The sequence below is a fragment of the Giraffa tippelskirchi genome, chromosome 7, assembly GCF_054371585.1.
Source record: "Giraffa tippelskirchi isolate mGirTip1 chromosome 7, T2T-mGirTip1v1.2.pri, whole genome shotgun sequence".
Taxonomy (NCBI): domain Eukaryota; kingdom Metazoa; phylum Chordata; class Mammalia; order Artiodactyla; family Giraffidae; genus Giraffa; species Giraffa tippelskirchi.
In genome coordinates, this window is record NC_137281.1 from 130,585,524 (window position 1) to 130,601,732 (window position 16,209).

At 39.4% G+C, this 16,209-nt stretch overlaps 1 protein-coding gene across 4 annotated transcripts in view; it reads right to left on the reverse strand.

The window, feature by feature from the left end:
- Positions 1–15,500, reverse strand: part of CCDC198 (coiled-coil domain containing 198) — a 34,056-nt gene extending 18,556 nt beyond the window's left edge. The window contains exons 1-4 of one of the 4 annotated variants that reach the window (XM_081509599.1): positions 14,838–14,890; positions 11,389–11,556; positions 8,099–8,338; positions 5,296–5,378 (exon numbers count right to left, since the gene is read on the reverse strand). In XM_081509599.1, coding sequence (XP_081365725.1) covers positions 5,296–5,378; positions 8,099–8,321 — 306 coding nt within the window. In that variant the 5' untranslated portion in view covers positions 8,322–8,338; positions 11,389–11,556; positions 14,838–14,890. Of the gene's footprint in view, positions 1–5,248; positions 5,379–8,098; positions 8,339–11,388; positions 13,050–14,837 lie in introns of those variants that run through there. The other 3 variants (XM_081509601.1, XM_081509598.1, XM_081509600.1) reach the window with 3 other exon arrangements.
- Positions 15,501–16,209: the final 709 nt, after the last annotated feature.

The window sequence follows — 16,209 nt, forward strand, 5'->3', positions numbered from 1 at the left end:
TGTAGTTGTGTGTAGTTGTGTGTGTCAGCTTGGTTAGGTTACAGGGTACAGTTATTCAAACACTAATCTAGGAGCTCCTGTGGAATTCTTTTGCAGATTCGATTAAAGTCAATAATCGGTTGACTTTAAGTAAAAAAGATTAAGGGGCTTCCCTGGTAGCTCAGTTGCTTAAAAAGCTGCCTGCAGTGCAGGAGACCGGAGTTCAGTCCCTGGGTCAGGAAGATCCCCTGGAGAAGGAAATGGCAACCACTCCAGTATTCTAGCCTGGAGAACCCCATGGACAGAGAAGACTGGTGGGTTACAGTCCATGGGGTCACAAGAGTTGGAGATGACTTAGTGACTAGACTACCCCACAACCTTGGAAGATTATTTTAGATAATCTGGGTGGGCCTGATTCAATCGATTGGAGGGCCTCAAGAGCAAAGCTGAGGTTTTCCTGAAGAAGAGGAAATTCTGCTTGTGGACAGCAGCTTCAGCTGTTGCCCTACAGTCCCAGTCCACCTTTCTGATAGCCTGTCCTATGATTTAACCTTGCCTTGTCAGTCAGCCTCCAAACCATGTAACCATCATGTAACTTGTAATAAGTCTTTTGATATATACCTCCTTTTATAGATTCTGTTTCTCTGGTTGAACCCTGATACAGACATGGAGAAACAAACCTAAAAATACATCACACAAGGCCCCTGTAGAAAAATGAAACATTATTGAAAGACCTAAAACAAAATTTAAGTGAGTGATTTATACCAAGGTCATGGTTTAAAAAACTCAATATTGTAAATGTGGTTAATTTTCCCAAGATTAATCCATGAATGCATTCCAATCAGAATGCTGAAAAGGTTTTTTGTGGAACTTGACATGAAGAACCAAACTTTACATGGAAGAGCAAAGGACTGTAAATAGCAGAGGCAATTCTGAAGAAGAAAAAGGTAAAGGAACTTGCCATATTAGATATTAAGGCTTAGCTTAAAGGTACATAGATGAGAAGAATTCCTGTGGATACATAAATAGGCCAGTTCAACAGAAGAGAGAACTCAGAAACAGACTCACTGAGCTGTGGATGTCAGATACATGACAGAAATAACATTTCAAATCAATGGTCACAAAGGATGATTCCATAAACAGTTCTGGGGCAAAAGACTAATCAAATGGAAAAAAACATAAGATCAGATTCCAACTTCACACCTGAATTTAATGAATTTAAGATGGATTAGGACCTAAATGTGAAAAGTTAAAGATGATAAATTTTAGAAATAAGAATATCTTTATGAATTTGGGGAATTTAAAAATTTCTTTGACAAAATATGAGATAGAAAACAGAGATAAAGATTGAGAAATTTGATAACATCAAACTTTGTGTACACACAAACACACACATACACACAAAATGAAAAGGCAAACCATAGACAGTAGATACTTGCAACACATATAAGTAACAAAGGACTAGATCTAAAATGTACAAAGAACTCTTACCTATCAAAGAAAGAGATTATAGAAAATGGGCAAAGGATTAGAAAAGTTAAGGAAAGAGAATAAGTTTGTGACAACTTGTCTAAGACCTCAAACAATGTAATGAATTATCCAGGTTTATGCTCATCTTTCTCTCCTCTCCATTCATTCTTTCAACATTGATTAACACATACTTATAAATCACCATTTATGTGCTGGCTACTGCTCTAGGCACTTAAATATGTAGTGAAGACAACAGACAAAAATCCCTGCCTCTGTGAAGATTATACTCTAGCAGTGGGGTAGAATATGAGGGGTTGGGAGGTGGTAGAAAAAACACACAATGAACTAATATGTAAGCAAATTGCTTAGTGTGTTAGATGGAAATAAATGCTCCAGAAAAAAGACAATGAAGAGTCAAGGAAATCAGGAGTGTCAGAGTAAGAGCTGCAGTTGTCAATAGGTTGTCATATAAGCCTTCAAGGAAAAGTGAGATTTAAGCAAATCTTTGAGAATATGCCTGCAATGCAGGAGATCTGGGTTCGATCCCTGAGTCAGGAAGATCTCCTGGGGAAGGGAATGGCAACCACTGCAGTATTCTTGCCTGGAGAATTCTATGGACAAAGGAGCCTGGCTGGCTACAGTCCATGAGTCAAAAAGAGCTGGACATGACTGAGCAACTAACACTTCATTAGACATGAAGGAGTCATCCAAGGAGATCATTTGAGGAAACTCTATATGGGGTAGGGGTGGAGGACCATCTCCACCATAGGCTGGACCTGAGATGGTTGGATGAGAAGGTGAATCTCTCACAAAGGTTGGTGATGATCACCTCTTCAACATGGGGCAGATATATTTGAGTCAGGGCTCCCTGGCAGAGCTTCTCAGATCTCAGCATCTCAGAGTTGGAGAACCTTAGTTCAAGACCTGCTCTTTACTTGAGGAGTTAGATTTTTAGGAATTGGAGTGTGCCAGATATGAAACTCAAATTATTTAGGTTGCAATTAGATTTGGTTTAATAATTAAAAATACTTTTATAATTTTCTTTGGCAGGGATTAGACTATTAATTAGCATGTCACGGGAACCTAGCATTTATTATTCTCTCAAAAGTCCATTTGTGGTGGAAAATGTGCTGAGCCTCATTTGTGAAGATAATTATAGTTGATATCTTTGGGAGTGACTGCCAAGTTCCCAGTGATTTCCCTCTTCTCTGGGAGCTGCCTCTATATTCTACACGGAGTGGCAATTCTGGGGGCGGGGAAGGGAGGCTCCCCTGCCCACACTTCTACTGTATGAGCATATTCTCTGGTCATAGCTCATTGGAACAGAGCTAGAATCACGAGCAAAGCTGAGCCAATAATATTTTTAAAATCTCCCAGGAATTTGGAATTAGAGCCAAGAGGGCCAAACTAGTCTGTCTGTCTGACTAGTATTATGAGATGCAAATTCAGTGTGGCCAAATTTCACCAAATAGTCTTGAGGACTAGAGAAAGTCAACCTGTAAGGAGAGAGAAAGCAGATGCACAGAGAGCGAGTTCTTCTGCCTTTCAGGTTCTAAGACATAGCTCTTTCCTGAAGTCGAGGTGCCTCCCAACTTTTGAGTTCATTAAAAAACTCCTATATCATTATAAATTATCACACTGGTTGCTTTGGCTAGTCCATTTGACTTCCAATTCAGTGATGCTACAAATATGAAATAGTAGGGAGATCACTTTGATTTTTTTTTCCCAGTATGGATGTGCTGTGTGTGTTAATTCACTTCAGTTGTGTCTGACTCTTTGCAACACCATGGACTGTAGACTGTCCTTGGGGTTCTCCAGACAAGAATACAGGAATGGGTTGCCATTTCCATCTCCAGGGCATCTTCCCAACCCAGAGGTCGAACCTGTGTCTCTAACGTCTCCTGCATTCACAGGCAGGTTCTTCACTACTAATGCCACCTGGGAAGTCTCACCAGGATAATGGGTTTCATTCATTCATCTGTCCATAAATTCATTTATTCATAAACTTTCAAGGGATACATACTCTGTTAGTGACTTAAGATATAAGACTGAATGAGATATAGTTCTTATGCTCAAATAATTCATTTTGATTATTCATTTTTAAGGTGGTTGGTTGGGATATGGGGATGCAGTCTTGGAAATACCAAATTTCTCTTTTTGAGTTTGATTGACTTGAGAAAGTCAAAGCCTGACTTTAGCTTATTTACGGTTGATAGATATAAAAAAGGACTCTGTAAACTATAAACTCCTACACAAATATTTTTCACTGTTTATAGTAATAATCTTCTTTTTGAGTTATTCAGCTTAGAGGCTTCACAGGAACATATAAAATGAGCTTCTCTGAAAGGAGGCCTTTGATTTATAATGATTTAGAAACAAAATATAAGTTTTAAAATTGCCACTTTAGGTAGAGATATGCTCAAAACATTAAAAATTATATATCAACTTGATAGAATTGCACTTTATTTTCCATTGACTAAACAATATTTTTAGGTTTCTAATATTTTGGGAAAAGATCCTCCTTTTTTGGTAACCAAAAGATAGAATCAAATAATGATTGTGAGCTTCTGGAGAAGACAGGTAAATAAAAACCAACTTAAATAGAAATAATCCCCAACAAATGAGCTCAGATACTCCTAGGATTAGTCCAGAGACCTGACTGAGTTGTGTAGCAGGTGGGGTTTGATTCCAATTCCATTTTTCAAATATCAGTGATAGATCCTGCTCACAAGAGAGCTCAAAACCCTCCTTTTAGCTGATGTTCACTTCAAAGGACCCATTCAGATGGATCTCTTTCCCCTTCTAGGATGAAGGTTCTTAAAATTTATAGGTCTCTACAGGGAATTCATTAAATATTTATTAAGGTGAATGCATTTAAAACTCCTGCTTTGCTGCCTTGAAATCAGTATGTTAAAGTCGCTTCAGTCCTGTCTGACTCTTTGTGACCCTATGGACTATAGCCCGCCAGCCTCCTCAGTCTATGGGATTCTCCAGGCAAGAATACTGGAGTGAGTTGCCATGCCCTCCTCCAGGGGATCTTTTGGACCCAGGGATCTAACCTATGTCTCTTACATCTCCTACATTGGCAGGCAGGTTCTTTACTGCTAGTGCCACCTAGGAAACCTTAAATTCAGTGTTCTCAATTTCATTAACTAAACATTTCAAATGATGAAAGGTTAGGGATAGAAGGACTGTAGAGATCATCTATGCCAATGGTTAAGAGCACAGGCTTTGGAGGCCTGGTTGATATGCGGCCCCTGCTGTCCTTGGGCAAGTTACTTAACTCTCTGAAGCACATGTATAAAACAAGGATAATACTTCCTTTTTCATTGAGGGGTATGAGCATTAAATGAATGACAAAGATCATTGTTGCCTAGAATGTAACAGACTTGTATAGCTGATAAGTAGACAGTTATACTAGTTGTTACTGCCTGGAGAATCCCAGGGACAGCAGAGCCTGGTGGGCTGCCGTCTATGGGGTCGCACAGAGTCGGACACAACTGAAGCGACTTAGCAGCAGCAGCAGTAGTTGTTACTGTTATATGTTACCATGATTGCCCTACAGTCATTCAACTAATCAGTGCAAGATTAAGATCCTTTGTGTCCCTTCATACCTAGATCTTTGGTACTATACCTGCTTCCATTGGTGGTGGTCTTAAAAGTGAAATCACTACAAAAGGAAATCCTAAAGAAATATGGTTTGCATTGACAGCATTCTCTTTAATAACACCGTCATTCTCATTAGCTTAGTCATTGTCAATATCCCTCTTATATGATTATAGTTAAAAAGGGATATTACCATTAAATCCAAGAAATTCCTTATGAAGCCTTTTAAATGCATCTTACTTGAAGTCTTCGGGGTGGATGCCTTTTAATAATACTTGTTTCTTTCTGTTCCAGTGGGAAGTCAAAATACATGGCCCTCGGCCCTTGAAGGGTTGGAGAGAAACAAAAACAAACCATTAAAAGCAATTTCCTATGACATTAGATTGATCATTAGTTATTAGACTTTGTTAACACCATTTTGTATCTTTAGTTCTGTATATCTAGCCAATAGGTTGAATGTGAAGATGAAAGACATAAAGCAGGGGCCCCACATAATGGCAAATGATAAAATATTAGCCTAGACTCAGGATTTAATTTCTGCTTTTCTCGTTTCCTCCCCGATTGATATTTAGAGGAATAATTGCACAATTAACAATGTATTGACTGGAAATGTTATTCAGACATAGAATTTGGCTTGGAAATAGAAACTTATTTATTTGTTTTAATTTCATGAAGTCCCTCCCAAATAAATAGAAATTCGAAAAAAGTAACTTTAAGAAGTGAAAATAAATTCTCTTTTCAGGTAGAATAGATTAATAGAGGGATAGGTATTAGAGAGGTGATAAAGAAATGGAACTTGAGTGTGTAATAGGAATATGCAATGCTTATCATTGAATGTTCCCAATTAAATAATCCACTCCCCCACTGCAAGTAGGGAAATGAATTTCCATAAGTTGCCACTCTAATACAACATATCAATATTCTTCTTGATAAAATAACCCAGGGCTACAGTGTTAAGGAACCAGAGAAGCTCATTAGGAAACAGAGAAGCTCAAGAGATCCATGTGGATTTCATTTTTCAGTTTGATTAGCCTAGGCCCTTGGGACTATTACCATAACCAATGCTACGTGAATGACCTCCTTATCCTTTCCTCATAACAATCTGGATGCATTCTGACTTTGAGATTGTTGTGCAGACTATCCTGTAGTCCCACTTTGCATTTTAAATGGAAAAATTCCTGGGTAATTATGTGTTTCTGTATAAACATTTGAATGATCACCTAAAGAATATCTCTATGACCTTCTTTTCTTTCAAGAGATTCCAGGATATCAAGCAAGACCCAAAACATGTTGGATTTAAAAATGTAAATATTTTCAGCAAAATATATTTCAGCAATGTGACTACACCTTATTTTTATGCCATGATTTGGGTAATATCACCCTATTATTTAATTTGCTTCTCCTGAAGTGGTATAGGCATGTGTTACTTTTACCTTTGATTTACAGGTGAAGAAAATTGATGAAGCAACTTGCCTAAAGTCATACTATTTGGCATTTGGTGGAGCTGGGGTTAGAATGTGGGTCTCTTGAAGATAGCGTTCAGAATGCTTACCATCCCATTGTTATTTATTTTTAATGTGATTTTGTGATTTCAAAAATAAGAACATTTCCCAGTTGGACTCTAGCACATTAGAATCAGCTTTTACCCTTTGGTTATCAAAATCTTAAAACTCTAGATGGAAGGTTTAGATAAAAAATGAATTATTCAATGAGACTAAGAGGAATATTCCTACTAACATGCTTAGAAAGTCGAACAACAACAACAACAAAAGGCTATATAGAACCAGTCAAAGGTTATCAGTTCTATAGAAAGTAGCCATGAAGATCATTCTAGGTAAGACTTACTAGGTACTGAAAAGGAATATATATATACACAGAATATATATATTCTGGCCAATAATGGGAACTTACTTGTGTTAATAATACAGAATGTGAAGAAAAGAAAATAATGTACATATGTGTGTATGTGTGTATATATACCACATATACATATGTATATATGCCTGTATCTCTTCCCAGGTTAGAATGTCTAAGTATCATCTGTTTAAGTATCAACATGATTGTCATAAAATATTTTATATTTTGTAAAATGCCACAGGAGAACTTACAGCCCCTTCTGGCTTGGGTCTTCCAATCATAATGGGAAAAATTCTCTTAGTTCTGCAGATAATCATGAAGAATAAGGGGTTGGGGAGAGGGTGCCCCATCCACTCATCTGTACTGCAATAAATGAGTTCAGTTTGGAGTGGTTTCCAAATGCACATCAGAATGGATTCATTCCTACAGTACTGCTTTCAAAACAACAAAGCCTGATGCGTGAAATGGTACTGGAGAAATTGATTTACATTTAAAATCCAACTGAAATGCATGATTATCGTAATAATCACATTTTTATCTATGGAATTTGTTTAATTTTTTTTATTGTGGTAAAAGTCACATAATATAAAACTCTTTTAACTGGTTACTCTTTTAACCATATTTAGCTATATTTATACAAACCATATTTATGCAGTTCAGTACATTCACATTGTTGTGCAATTCTCACTATCATCCATGTCCCAAATTTTTCACCTTCCTAAACTGAAACTCGGTCCCCATTAAAAACTAATTCCCCATTCCCACCTCTCTCCTTGGCCCCTAGCATCTACCAATGTACTTTCTGACTATAAATTTGACTATTCTCATAGTCATTTCATTTAAGTGGAATGAAACAGTATTTGTCACATCTAAGGTCTATTGGAAAAGAATTTTAATTGCCTGGCAAAGCTAGGTATAAATATCAAAAGGACTATAAACCAAGCTGACACAAAATGATTATTTCCTTCTCGTGTGGAATGATGAAAAGCCCTTAGTTCCCAGTTTGCACACCTATTCTAACGTGCCCAGAATACTTAAAATAGACAAACATTATCTCCTGTTGAAAAATGTTCCTTTATATTTCAACAATTAAGAAACTTCATAGATTATAGAGGTAGACAGTTTAATCTATCAGTAGCTCTCCTTTGCCCACACCCACAAATTTCTTGCTGGGTTTTACATTTACCTTCAGAATATCTTCCATACCAGGTCTCTCGTAGAGGCGGCAACTCCCCTTCTAAAGCTTTATTCCGGTCCTGCAGTCTTGCAAATGAATATAAACTGTTTTCTTCCAGATTCTGAGTGAATGCAAAGTCCACAGGGCCAGCCAAGGGAGTCTCTTCCTCTTTGTTTTGCAAAGGTACTACCTTGGTCACCCTTGGGTGAGGCTTAGAGTGACTCAGGCCCATTTCACGTTAAAGACACTCTGTAAAACCATAAGGTTAGTGGTTTGGGGCCTTTAAAGTGGCTTATTTTAATCAAGGAACTTCTTAAGTTAGTCCAGCTCCAAAGTATTTCTTTCCTTCATGACATCTGTGTAGCTTTATTTCATTTCACACTAACCCCTTGGCCACTTCCTGGGAGGTTGGTTTCTATGGAGACTTCCCTTCAACTCCTACTTGGCCATTTCAGACCCAAAGAATCCAGTTAAACATTGACTTGGTTATGCTACTTTCTGAAACACTCAGTGGTAGGAAGAGAAACCACTATTGATCATTAAACAGATCTCTAACACCAGGAAAGCCATTAACAGAAATGGAGAGCAGAGGTTCAGAGAACTTCAATTTGACCCTTTCATTGTGCATACCTTTAGCCATCATCTGTAAGAATTACTAACTGAGAAGAGCTAAGTCACCTTTGGAAATGTTGGGAGCTAATCACCCAGGGCTTTGTTAATCTTTAATTTTAATTGAAGAATTTATCTTCCAAATAGGAAACAGCAGAATAGCTAAAATGATTTTTCTGTCAATAATTTGAATTGCCTTTGAAGGAGATGAATACATTACAGAAGGGTAGGGAGACAATAGCACTTTAATCTGGGGAATGAGGGGACAAACTTCTTGAATAAATAGTTCAAGCAAAAGACAAAGATATATTATAAACAACAATGATGACAAAAAAGCAAACTCAAAGATAGCCTATTTGTTTTGTTTAAAAAAATTGAAAAAAAAAGACTGAAGATGAGTGTGCTGAAATGTTGAGTAGTGATTTTTGAATGATGGGATTATGGGTGATTTTTATTTTATTCTTTCTTTATATGTAGAAGCAGAACTCACTTTCAGGTTCTAATTGTCCATGAGCACAGATTATTTATGTTTTCATCACATCCCTACAGGGATACAGAGAAGTTCAAAGGTATGTATTTTTTTACTTTTGCAAGATTCATTTGCTAAGAAGCTAACATAGGTTTGGAAATTCTTATAAGCCAATAGAGTTCATCGAAAAAGGAATCTGAGTTTAATTTTCTCCCTTTGTGTTTTATACACAGTCTTCTCTGTGGCAGAAAGACTTGTAAGTGAGAATCATATATTAATAGTATCTGCAAACAATACTTTTGGTAACTAGAAACTAATTATAAAGGTTAAAATACTTGAACAGTATCTAGTCAGGTTTATTTTTGGACACAATTAGTTTAAGTATTTCTAAAGGCAAGGGAAAGTATTGCCAGCTAACAGATGAACTAGAAATTATACTGGAAACTGTGGACTTCATGGATCTGGACCAGTGAGAACCATTCAGTTCTCATTTTTTTGATTTACTATTGTTTACTTTTGAGATATCTGAAGAGAATGTGAGCCTTTGTAGAGGAAGTTGGTTAGCTGCTCAGGAAATGATGAAAGAAATGAAGATTCCTGCCTTGTTTATTTTCATTTATCATTAACTACTTCCAAACTTTGTAACTCATGCAGATTCTTAACCATTCCATGCCTGAGTTTTCTCATGTGTAAAATGGAGTTAATAGAAATGCGTCATGAGGAATGAGTTACTTTATAGCTCTTAGAATAGTACCTGACATATAGCAAATTTGAAGTAAACATTAGCCCATATCTTTATCACTCATTGGTCAGAAACCACTAAAGTAGACTTAGTCCTGTCTAAAGGAGTTTATAATTCCTTGGACAGAGGAGCGTGGTGGGCTACAATACATGGGGTCCCAAAGAGTCGGACACAACAATTGAGTGTGCACGCATCCATTTAACTGGGGAAACAAGGATGCTTAATATCTATTATTTTAAAAGTTATCATATGCTTTTTCTTAGAATGATAGTGAAAAATAATTTCAATTTCATTAAAAGAGGAAAAGGAGAATTTGACCTCACCTATGGAGTTATATGTAAGATATGATTTCTTAACAACAAGATTTGGAAAACAAAAAACTTCATTCACAAAACCTTGCCCACTCCTCAGACTATCAGCAATACTTTATATATAATGACCCTTCCCCAGTTCAAGACTAGTTATGAATAGCCAATGATAGTGTGTAAAGATGATAAAATACTGTACATTATATGTAGTGCTAAGAATTTATGACTATGAAATGAGAATACAAGTTTATAAATTTATAGGATAAGCAGTGAAAAAGTGAAGGTGAAGTCGCTCAGTCGTGTGCGACTTTTTGCGACCCCATGGACTGTAGCCCACCAGGCTCCTCTGTCCATGGGATTCTTCAGGCAAGAAGACTGGAGTGGGTTGCCATTTCCTTCTCCAGGGGATACTCCTCACCAAGGGATCGAACCCAGGTCTCCCGCATTGCAGGCAGACGCTTCAACCTCTGAGCCACCAGGGAGGATAAAGCAGAGAAGGGGTTAAACTTTTCTAAATCTGAAGATAATGCCCAGAGAAAACTTTATTAAGACAGAGGGCACAGAGAAGAGAAAAGATGATGAGGTGCTGGAGGAGTTGGAGAAGGGTAGGGATCAAGAGCTGGGTGTACCATTTCCATATGTGAGGGATGGAAGCCGCAACTTGGAGCAGCTCCACAGACAGCCTGACCATGCAGCTCCCAGGCAGCTTCCTTGCATAGGCTCCCAGTGCTGGAATCTCTCTCTGAAAGCAGGGCGTGGTGTGAGCCATGCCCTTGTTAGCCCTGCTCACCTGTGCTTCAGCCTTTAGATCCAAAGGCAGGAAGGAAAGGAGAGCAGATGCTGCAAAGCTGCTTTTTGCAGCCAGAAATCTCTGCTTTTGTTCTTGGTTTGCTCTCAACTTGGGTAAAACTGTTAAGGAATCTTGTTGAGTGGATTTAAATTCTATAGAAACTCAATGCACACTCAGAGGAGATAGGTGGATTTTCCTCTTGTCTAATAAGAGACAATTTTGCCTTTGAATACAGAGGGCTGAGTTGGGTAACAGAGCAGGTTAGGTGCCTTCTAAGCTTCCTTATAATCTTTTCCAGACCAATTTGCACGACAGTATCTCATCAGAGTCAGCAAGACTAGAGCTTTTTTTCCCTTTTACTTGTGTGGTGACATTACCTACCTTTGTTTGTGGGGTTGTGATTTGACAGCTCTTGCCATAGTTTTGACGGACTTCCCAAGGTCATCCACACTCTCTTGGCCCTTCTCCACTCCTTTAGTAAAGTGATTCTTGGAGGTTAAGAGGCTGCCATGAAGAAAGGCAGATTTCCAGCAGGTAGCCCACTCGGTACTGTGTGAATCAAAAAGGAAGTGGTGACTACAGTAGCAATAGACTCTAAGCAGATACAAATAGAAAACTATGCAAATGCTCAATGGCTGTTTATAGTAATGAGTAGTAATTTTAAAATTTCTGCAACCTAATATTGGATAAATGAACTTCTTTTTTAAGTGGGCTATGGGCATATCTATTTGGATGTTTTCTATTGAAGCAGATGGTGATTGCTAAGGTGATATTCCTTGGAATAGGATGGTGGTAGTTTGGAGTCAGGTTGTTAAACTGCCTTTTGATCCTTCAGCATAGTATTTTCTTGGAAAGCCTTCAGACAGGATTAAAAACAACATGTATATAAATATTCCTTGCTGCTGCTGCTAAGTCGCTTCAGTCGTGTCCGACTCTGAGCGACCCCATAGACGGCAGCCTACCAGGCTTCTCCGTCCCTGGGATTCTCCAGGCAAGAACACTGGAATGGGTTGCCATTTCCTTCTCCAATGCATGAGAGTGAAAAGTGAAAGTGAAGTCTCTCAGTCATGTCCGACTCTTTGTGACCCCATGAACTGCAGCCTACCAGGCTCCTCTGTCCATGGGATTTTCCAGGCAAGAGTACTGGAGTGGGTTGCCATTGCCTTCTCAGAAATATTCCTTAGGGTTGGATTTAATTTCACACATGGATTACTTACTATGCATTGGTCTTTCAGTAAGTGGGCTTTAAATACTAAATGCTTACAGGATTCCTAAACTATGCATTTGATAAAGTTACAGGCTTTTCAGCAATTGATAAGTAATGGATAAGCAATCATGGGGGGCTTTTCAGCCATGTGAATTATGTGTTTGGATGCCAACTAAGCAGAGTTGTTATATGACCCAAATCTTAGTTTTCCTCCCAGTGATTATTTCCCTCTATATTTATCCATATATTGGGTGAGTGGGTGAGAGTCCAAACAGACCTACTCAATTTGAAAGTGCTAAAGCAAAGCCAATGGAGAAAATGTGAATTGCGGCTTCTTATATAAACTGTTAAATGAGATCAGTTGAATCAGATTTATATCTCTACACCTTAAATGCAGTCTGCAAGTGCATCGCTGAATTAAATGCTAAAACCAAACCATCACATTCCTGCTACTCTGAAGACAGCCAGTGTGTGAGTTTCTTACCGCAGCCATGAAATTAAAAGACTCTTGCTCCTTGGAAGAAAAAAACCTAGACAGCATATTAAAAGCAGAGACGTTACTTTGCTGACAAATGTCCATATAGTCAAAACTGTGGTTTTTCCAGTAGTCACGTATGGATGTGAGAGTTGGACCATAAAGAAAGCTGAGCGCCAAAGAATTGATGCTTTTGAACTGTGGTGTTGGAGAAAGCTCTTGAGAGTCCCTTGGACTGCAAGGAGATCAAACCGGTCAATCCTAAAGGAAATCAGTCCTGAATATTCGTTGGAAGGACTGATGCTGAAGCTTCAATACTTTGGACACCTGACGTGAAGAACTGACTCATTGGAAAAGACCCTGACACTAGAAAAGATTGAAGGCAGGAGGAAAAGGGGATAATAGAGGATAAGATGGTTGGATGTCATCACTGACTCGATGGATCTGAGTTTGAGCAAGCTCGGGGATGGACAGAAAAGCCTGGCATGCTGCAGGCCATGGGGTCACAAGGAGTCAGACACAACTGAGTGACTGAACTGACTGAATGGATTTAACTTAGGGCAAAGAATTTTTGTATATTTCATCTCTAATTGAGAGAATATAAACTTGTGGTTATAATAACCCTTTTAAGACATCTTTAGAAAAACTTTTTTCTCTCCTTCCTTCCTTCTTTCCTTGAAACAAGATTACATTTTAACTCTGTTAATCCACAGATGTTTGTCTCAAGAATTTACACTGAAATTTAATCTTTAATTCATGGTCTCTATCTGGTCTAAACAGTTACTCAGGATTTAGACCTAAATTGAATAATATGCATTTTTTCCCCTTAAGGCAAAATCATTGCTTTTACAAATGTCTACTAAAACCAACATTATTTGTTGTTGTTGTTGTTCAGTCACTAAGTTGTGTCTGACTCTTTGTGACCCCATGGACTGCAGCACACCAGTCTTCCCTGTCCTTCACCATCTCTTGGAATTTTCTCAAACTTGTGTCCATTGAGTCGGTGATGCTAACCAGCCATCTCATCCTTTGCCGCCCTCTTCCACTCCTACCTTCAATCTTGCCCAGCATCAGGGTCTTTTCCAATGAGTCAGCTCTTTGCATCAGGTGGCCAAAGTACTGGAGCTTCAGCTTCACATCAGAGTTCCTCTTTTTCTGATAAATTTAAATTGTGGACCCAAAGGTAAAGATGTAGGCTTCTAATTTTTAAGGCAGCATAAGAACAGGGTAGAGAGAAGCATGGTGTACCAGATGTCCCAAAGTTCAGGGTAGGCCAAAGTAGCCCTGTGTGAAGTTTCAGCTGGTATCATTGAACTAAATGCTACCCAGCCAGAGCTAGTGGCCCAACTCAGAAATCTCAGCTGTTGGCCATGTGTTTTAAGGAATATTTGTTCTGTATGTGCCTTCATGCTAAGTCACGTCAGTTGTATTCGACTCTTTGCGACTCTATGGACTGCAGCCCGCCAGGCTCCTCTGTCCATGGGATTCTCCAGGCAATAATACTGGAGTAGGTTGCCATGCTCTTCTCCAGGGGCTCTTCATGACCCAGGAATCGAACCTGCAGCTCCTACATTGCAGGCAGATTCTTTTTCCACTGACCCACTGGGGAGGCTTGCATTGTTCTGGGATCTCTGCAAATCAGGAATGCCTCCCTGTCCTGGGAAAGTCATACCTTGACTTTTTTTTAAATTGCATTTAGATGAAATTTAGAGGGCACCAAATAAAGAGACCATCCCTAAAGATTTGTCTTACTCGAATTTATTACTTTTTTCCCCCATCAAATGTGATACCCAACAATCCTGAAATGTACCCTCACTACTCTGGACAGACTGTTGATCAGTCCAGATGGCCCAGGAACCCCGACCTGGCTTAGGTCACTGGGCAGTGTAGTGAGGACACAGGGCTTCCTGTTACCTGGGGCTGAGCTCCTGCCAGTGCAGTTGGGTGACCACCTGATCTCCTTTATTACTTTCCTTGGGGCAGAAATTATGCATCCGTGATGACACCCCGCCTTAACTCTCTAATCTCTTTAGGGAGTCTTGTAGGGCAAGTTTCTGCCTTTCTTTCTTTTTTTGCAACTACAAACAAAAAGCAAATCAGAATGATTGCTAAATGAAGAGATAGAGGCAAAGGATTTCCTAACCTTACCTTCCAGTTTGTAGCTGAGATACAGGTTATTGGAGTGTCTTGCTTTACAATAATAATAGAACACTAGGCTCAGTTCATTTATTCCATGTGCTTCTTATGAGAAGGGAAAAAAAAATTGTTATCCAGAAGTGTTGGAGGGATGATCTTACGTTCTGCTGGAAAGATTTTCACAAGGATATTCCAGTGTAACAATCACTTGGCCCCGTACTGTTTCGGTAGTTCCTAGAGCAGGGTGCAAAGTCTTGACAATGCATTAGCCAGCTACCTGATCGTACTGCTTATGGTTTATCCTGGTCTCATCAGCATGCTTGTGGGTACTGCTTTTGAAGCATGACAGGGGGCTTAGAATCTTCTTTATTAGAGCAAAGCAGTTTCCCACCAGTCTTCCCCTGGGTTTTCTGTGTTATTCCATGAAAGGTAGGTCCCCTGGCGCTGGACTCACAGGCAGCCAGATGCTTCCTCATACCTTCATCCCTTCTAGATGTTTGTTGCTACAGCTGGCATGGTGTCTTCTCTAGGACTTTACACTTCAACTTCAGATATCTCCAAGGGGAAAGCAACAGTTAATTTCTATGTGGCTGTTTGCAGCCAAGGTGTCTACAATGCATATGCTCTATATAACAAGATCTCTAGGGTTACTTCCAACTTCTGTGCCTGTTGTTCCTGTTGAGAAGCAGAAAGGGGAGGGTGCTGTCAAGGAAAAGACGGAGGCAGTCCACTGTGACAGGCACTACATGGGGAGCACCTGACGTAAATGAGACACAACCCTTTTACTAGATTCCAAACCTAGCACTGATAGTGGAAAGTCAAAGACTGGGGCAGAACTTGGATTTCTAGAATGATATGAATATTTGCAGTTCAGAGAGTATTTCAACAGCTTCCTGCTGTCCTTAGGGTAAAATCCAAACTCATTCATGTGGCGTCTTAGTTTGGGTTACCTTAGACTAAACTTCTGGCACAAGTGGCTTATTTGGGAGGCGGTCCTAGAACACACAGGTGGCAGGTTGGGAGGTAATTCAGAGGAGGGAAAAAAGCTAATAAGGGGGTGTGTGTAATCTAGCTTGTTCCACTGTGTCTGAGTAGAACTTAACCCTGCCATGGATTTCTGCATAACAGTGTGGAATACATACACAGGGGCGAGGGAGCTGGGCTATCTATTCCCCATCTCCTGTTTGTTTCTGATGGAAAATTGTTGAAAGGAGGATGGGGAGGGGGGTACAGTTAGGGGGGCCTAATTCCCTGGCACTTCTGTCTGGCCATACTCCTCTGGTCAGAACAGATTCTAGCCATCCAGGAAAGCCCTGGGACAGAGTGAGGAGTGCTGGAGGCATGCTCTGAAATGGTAAAGGCCCAAGGGTCGGGGCGGGCCACC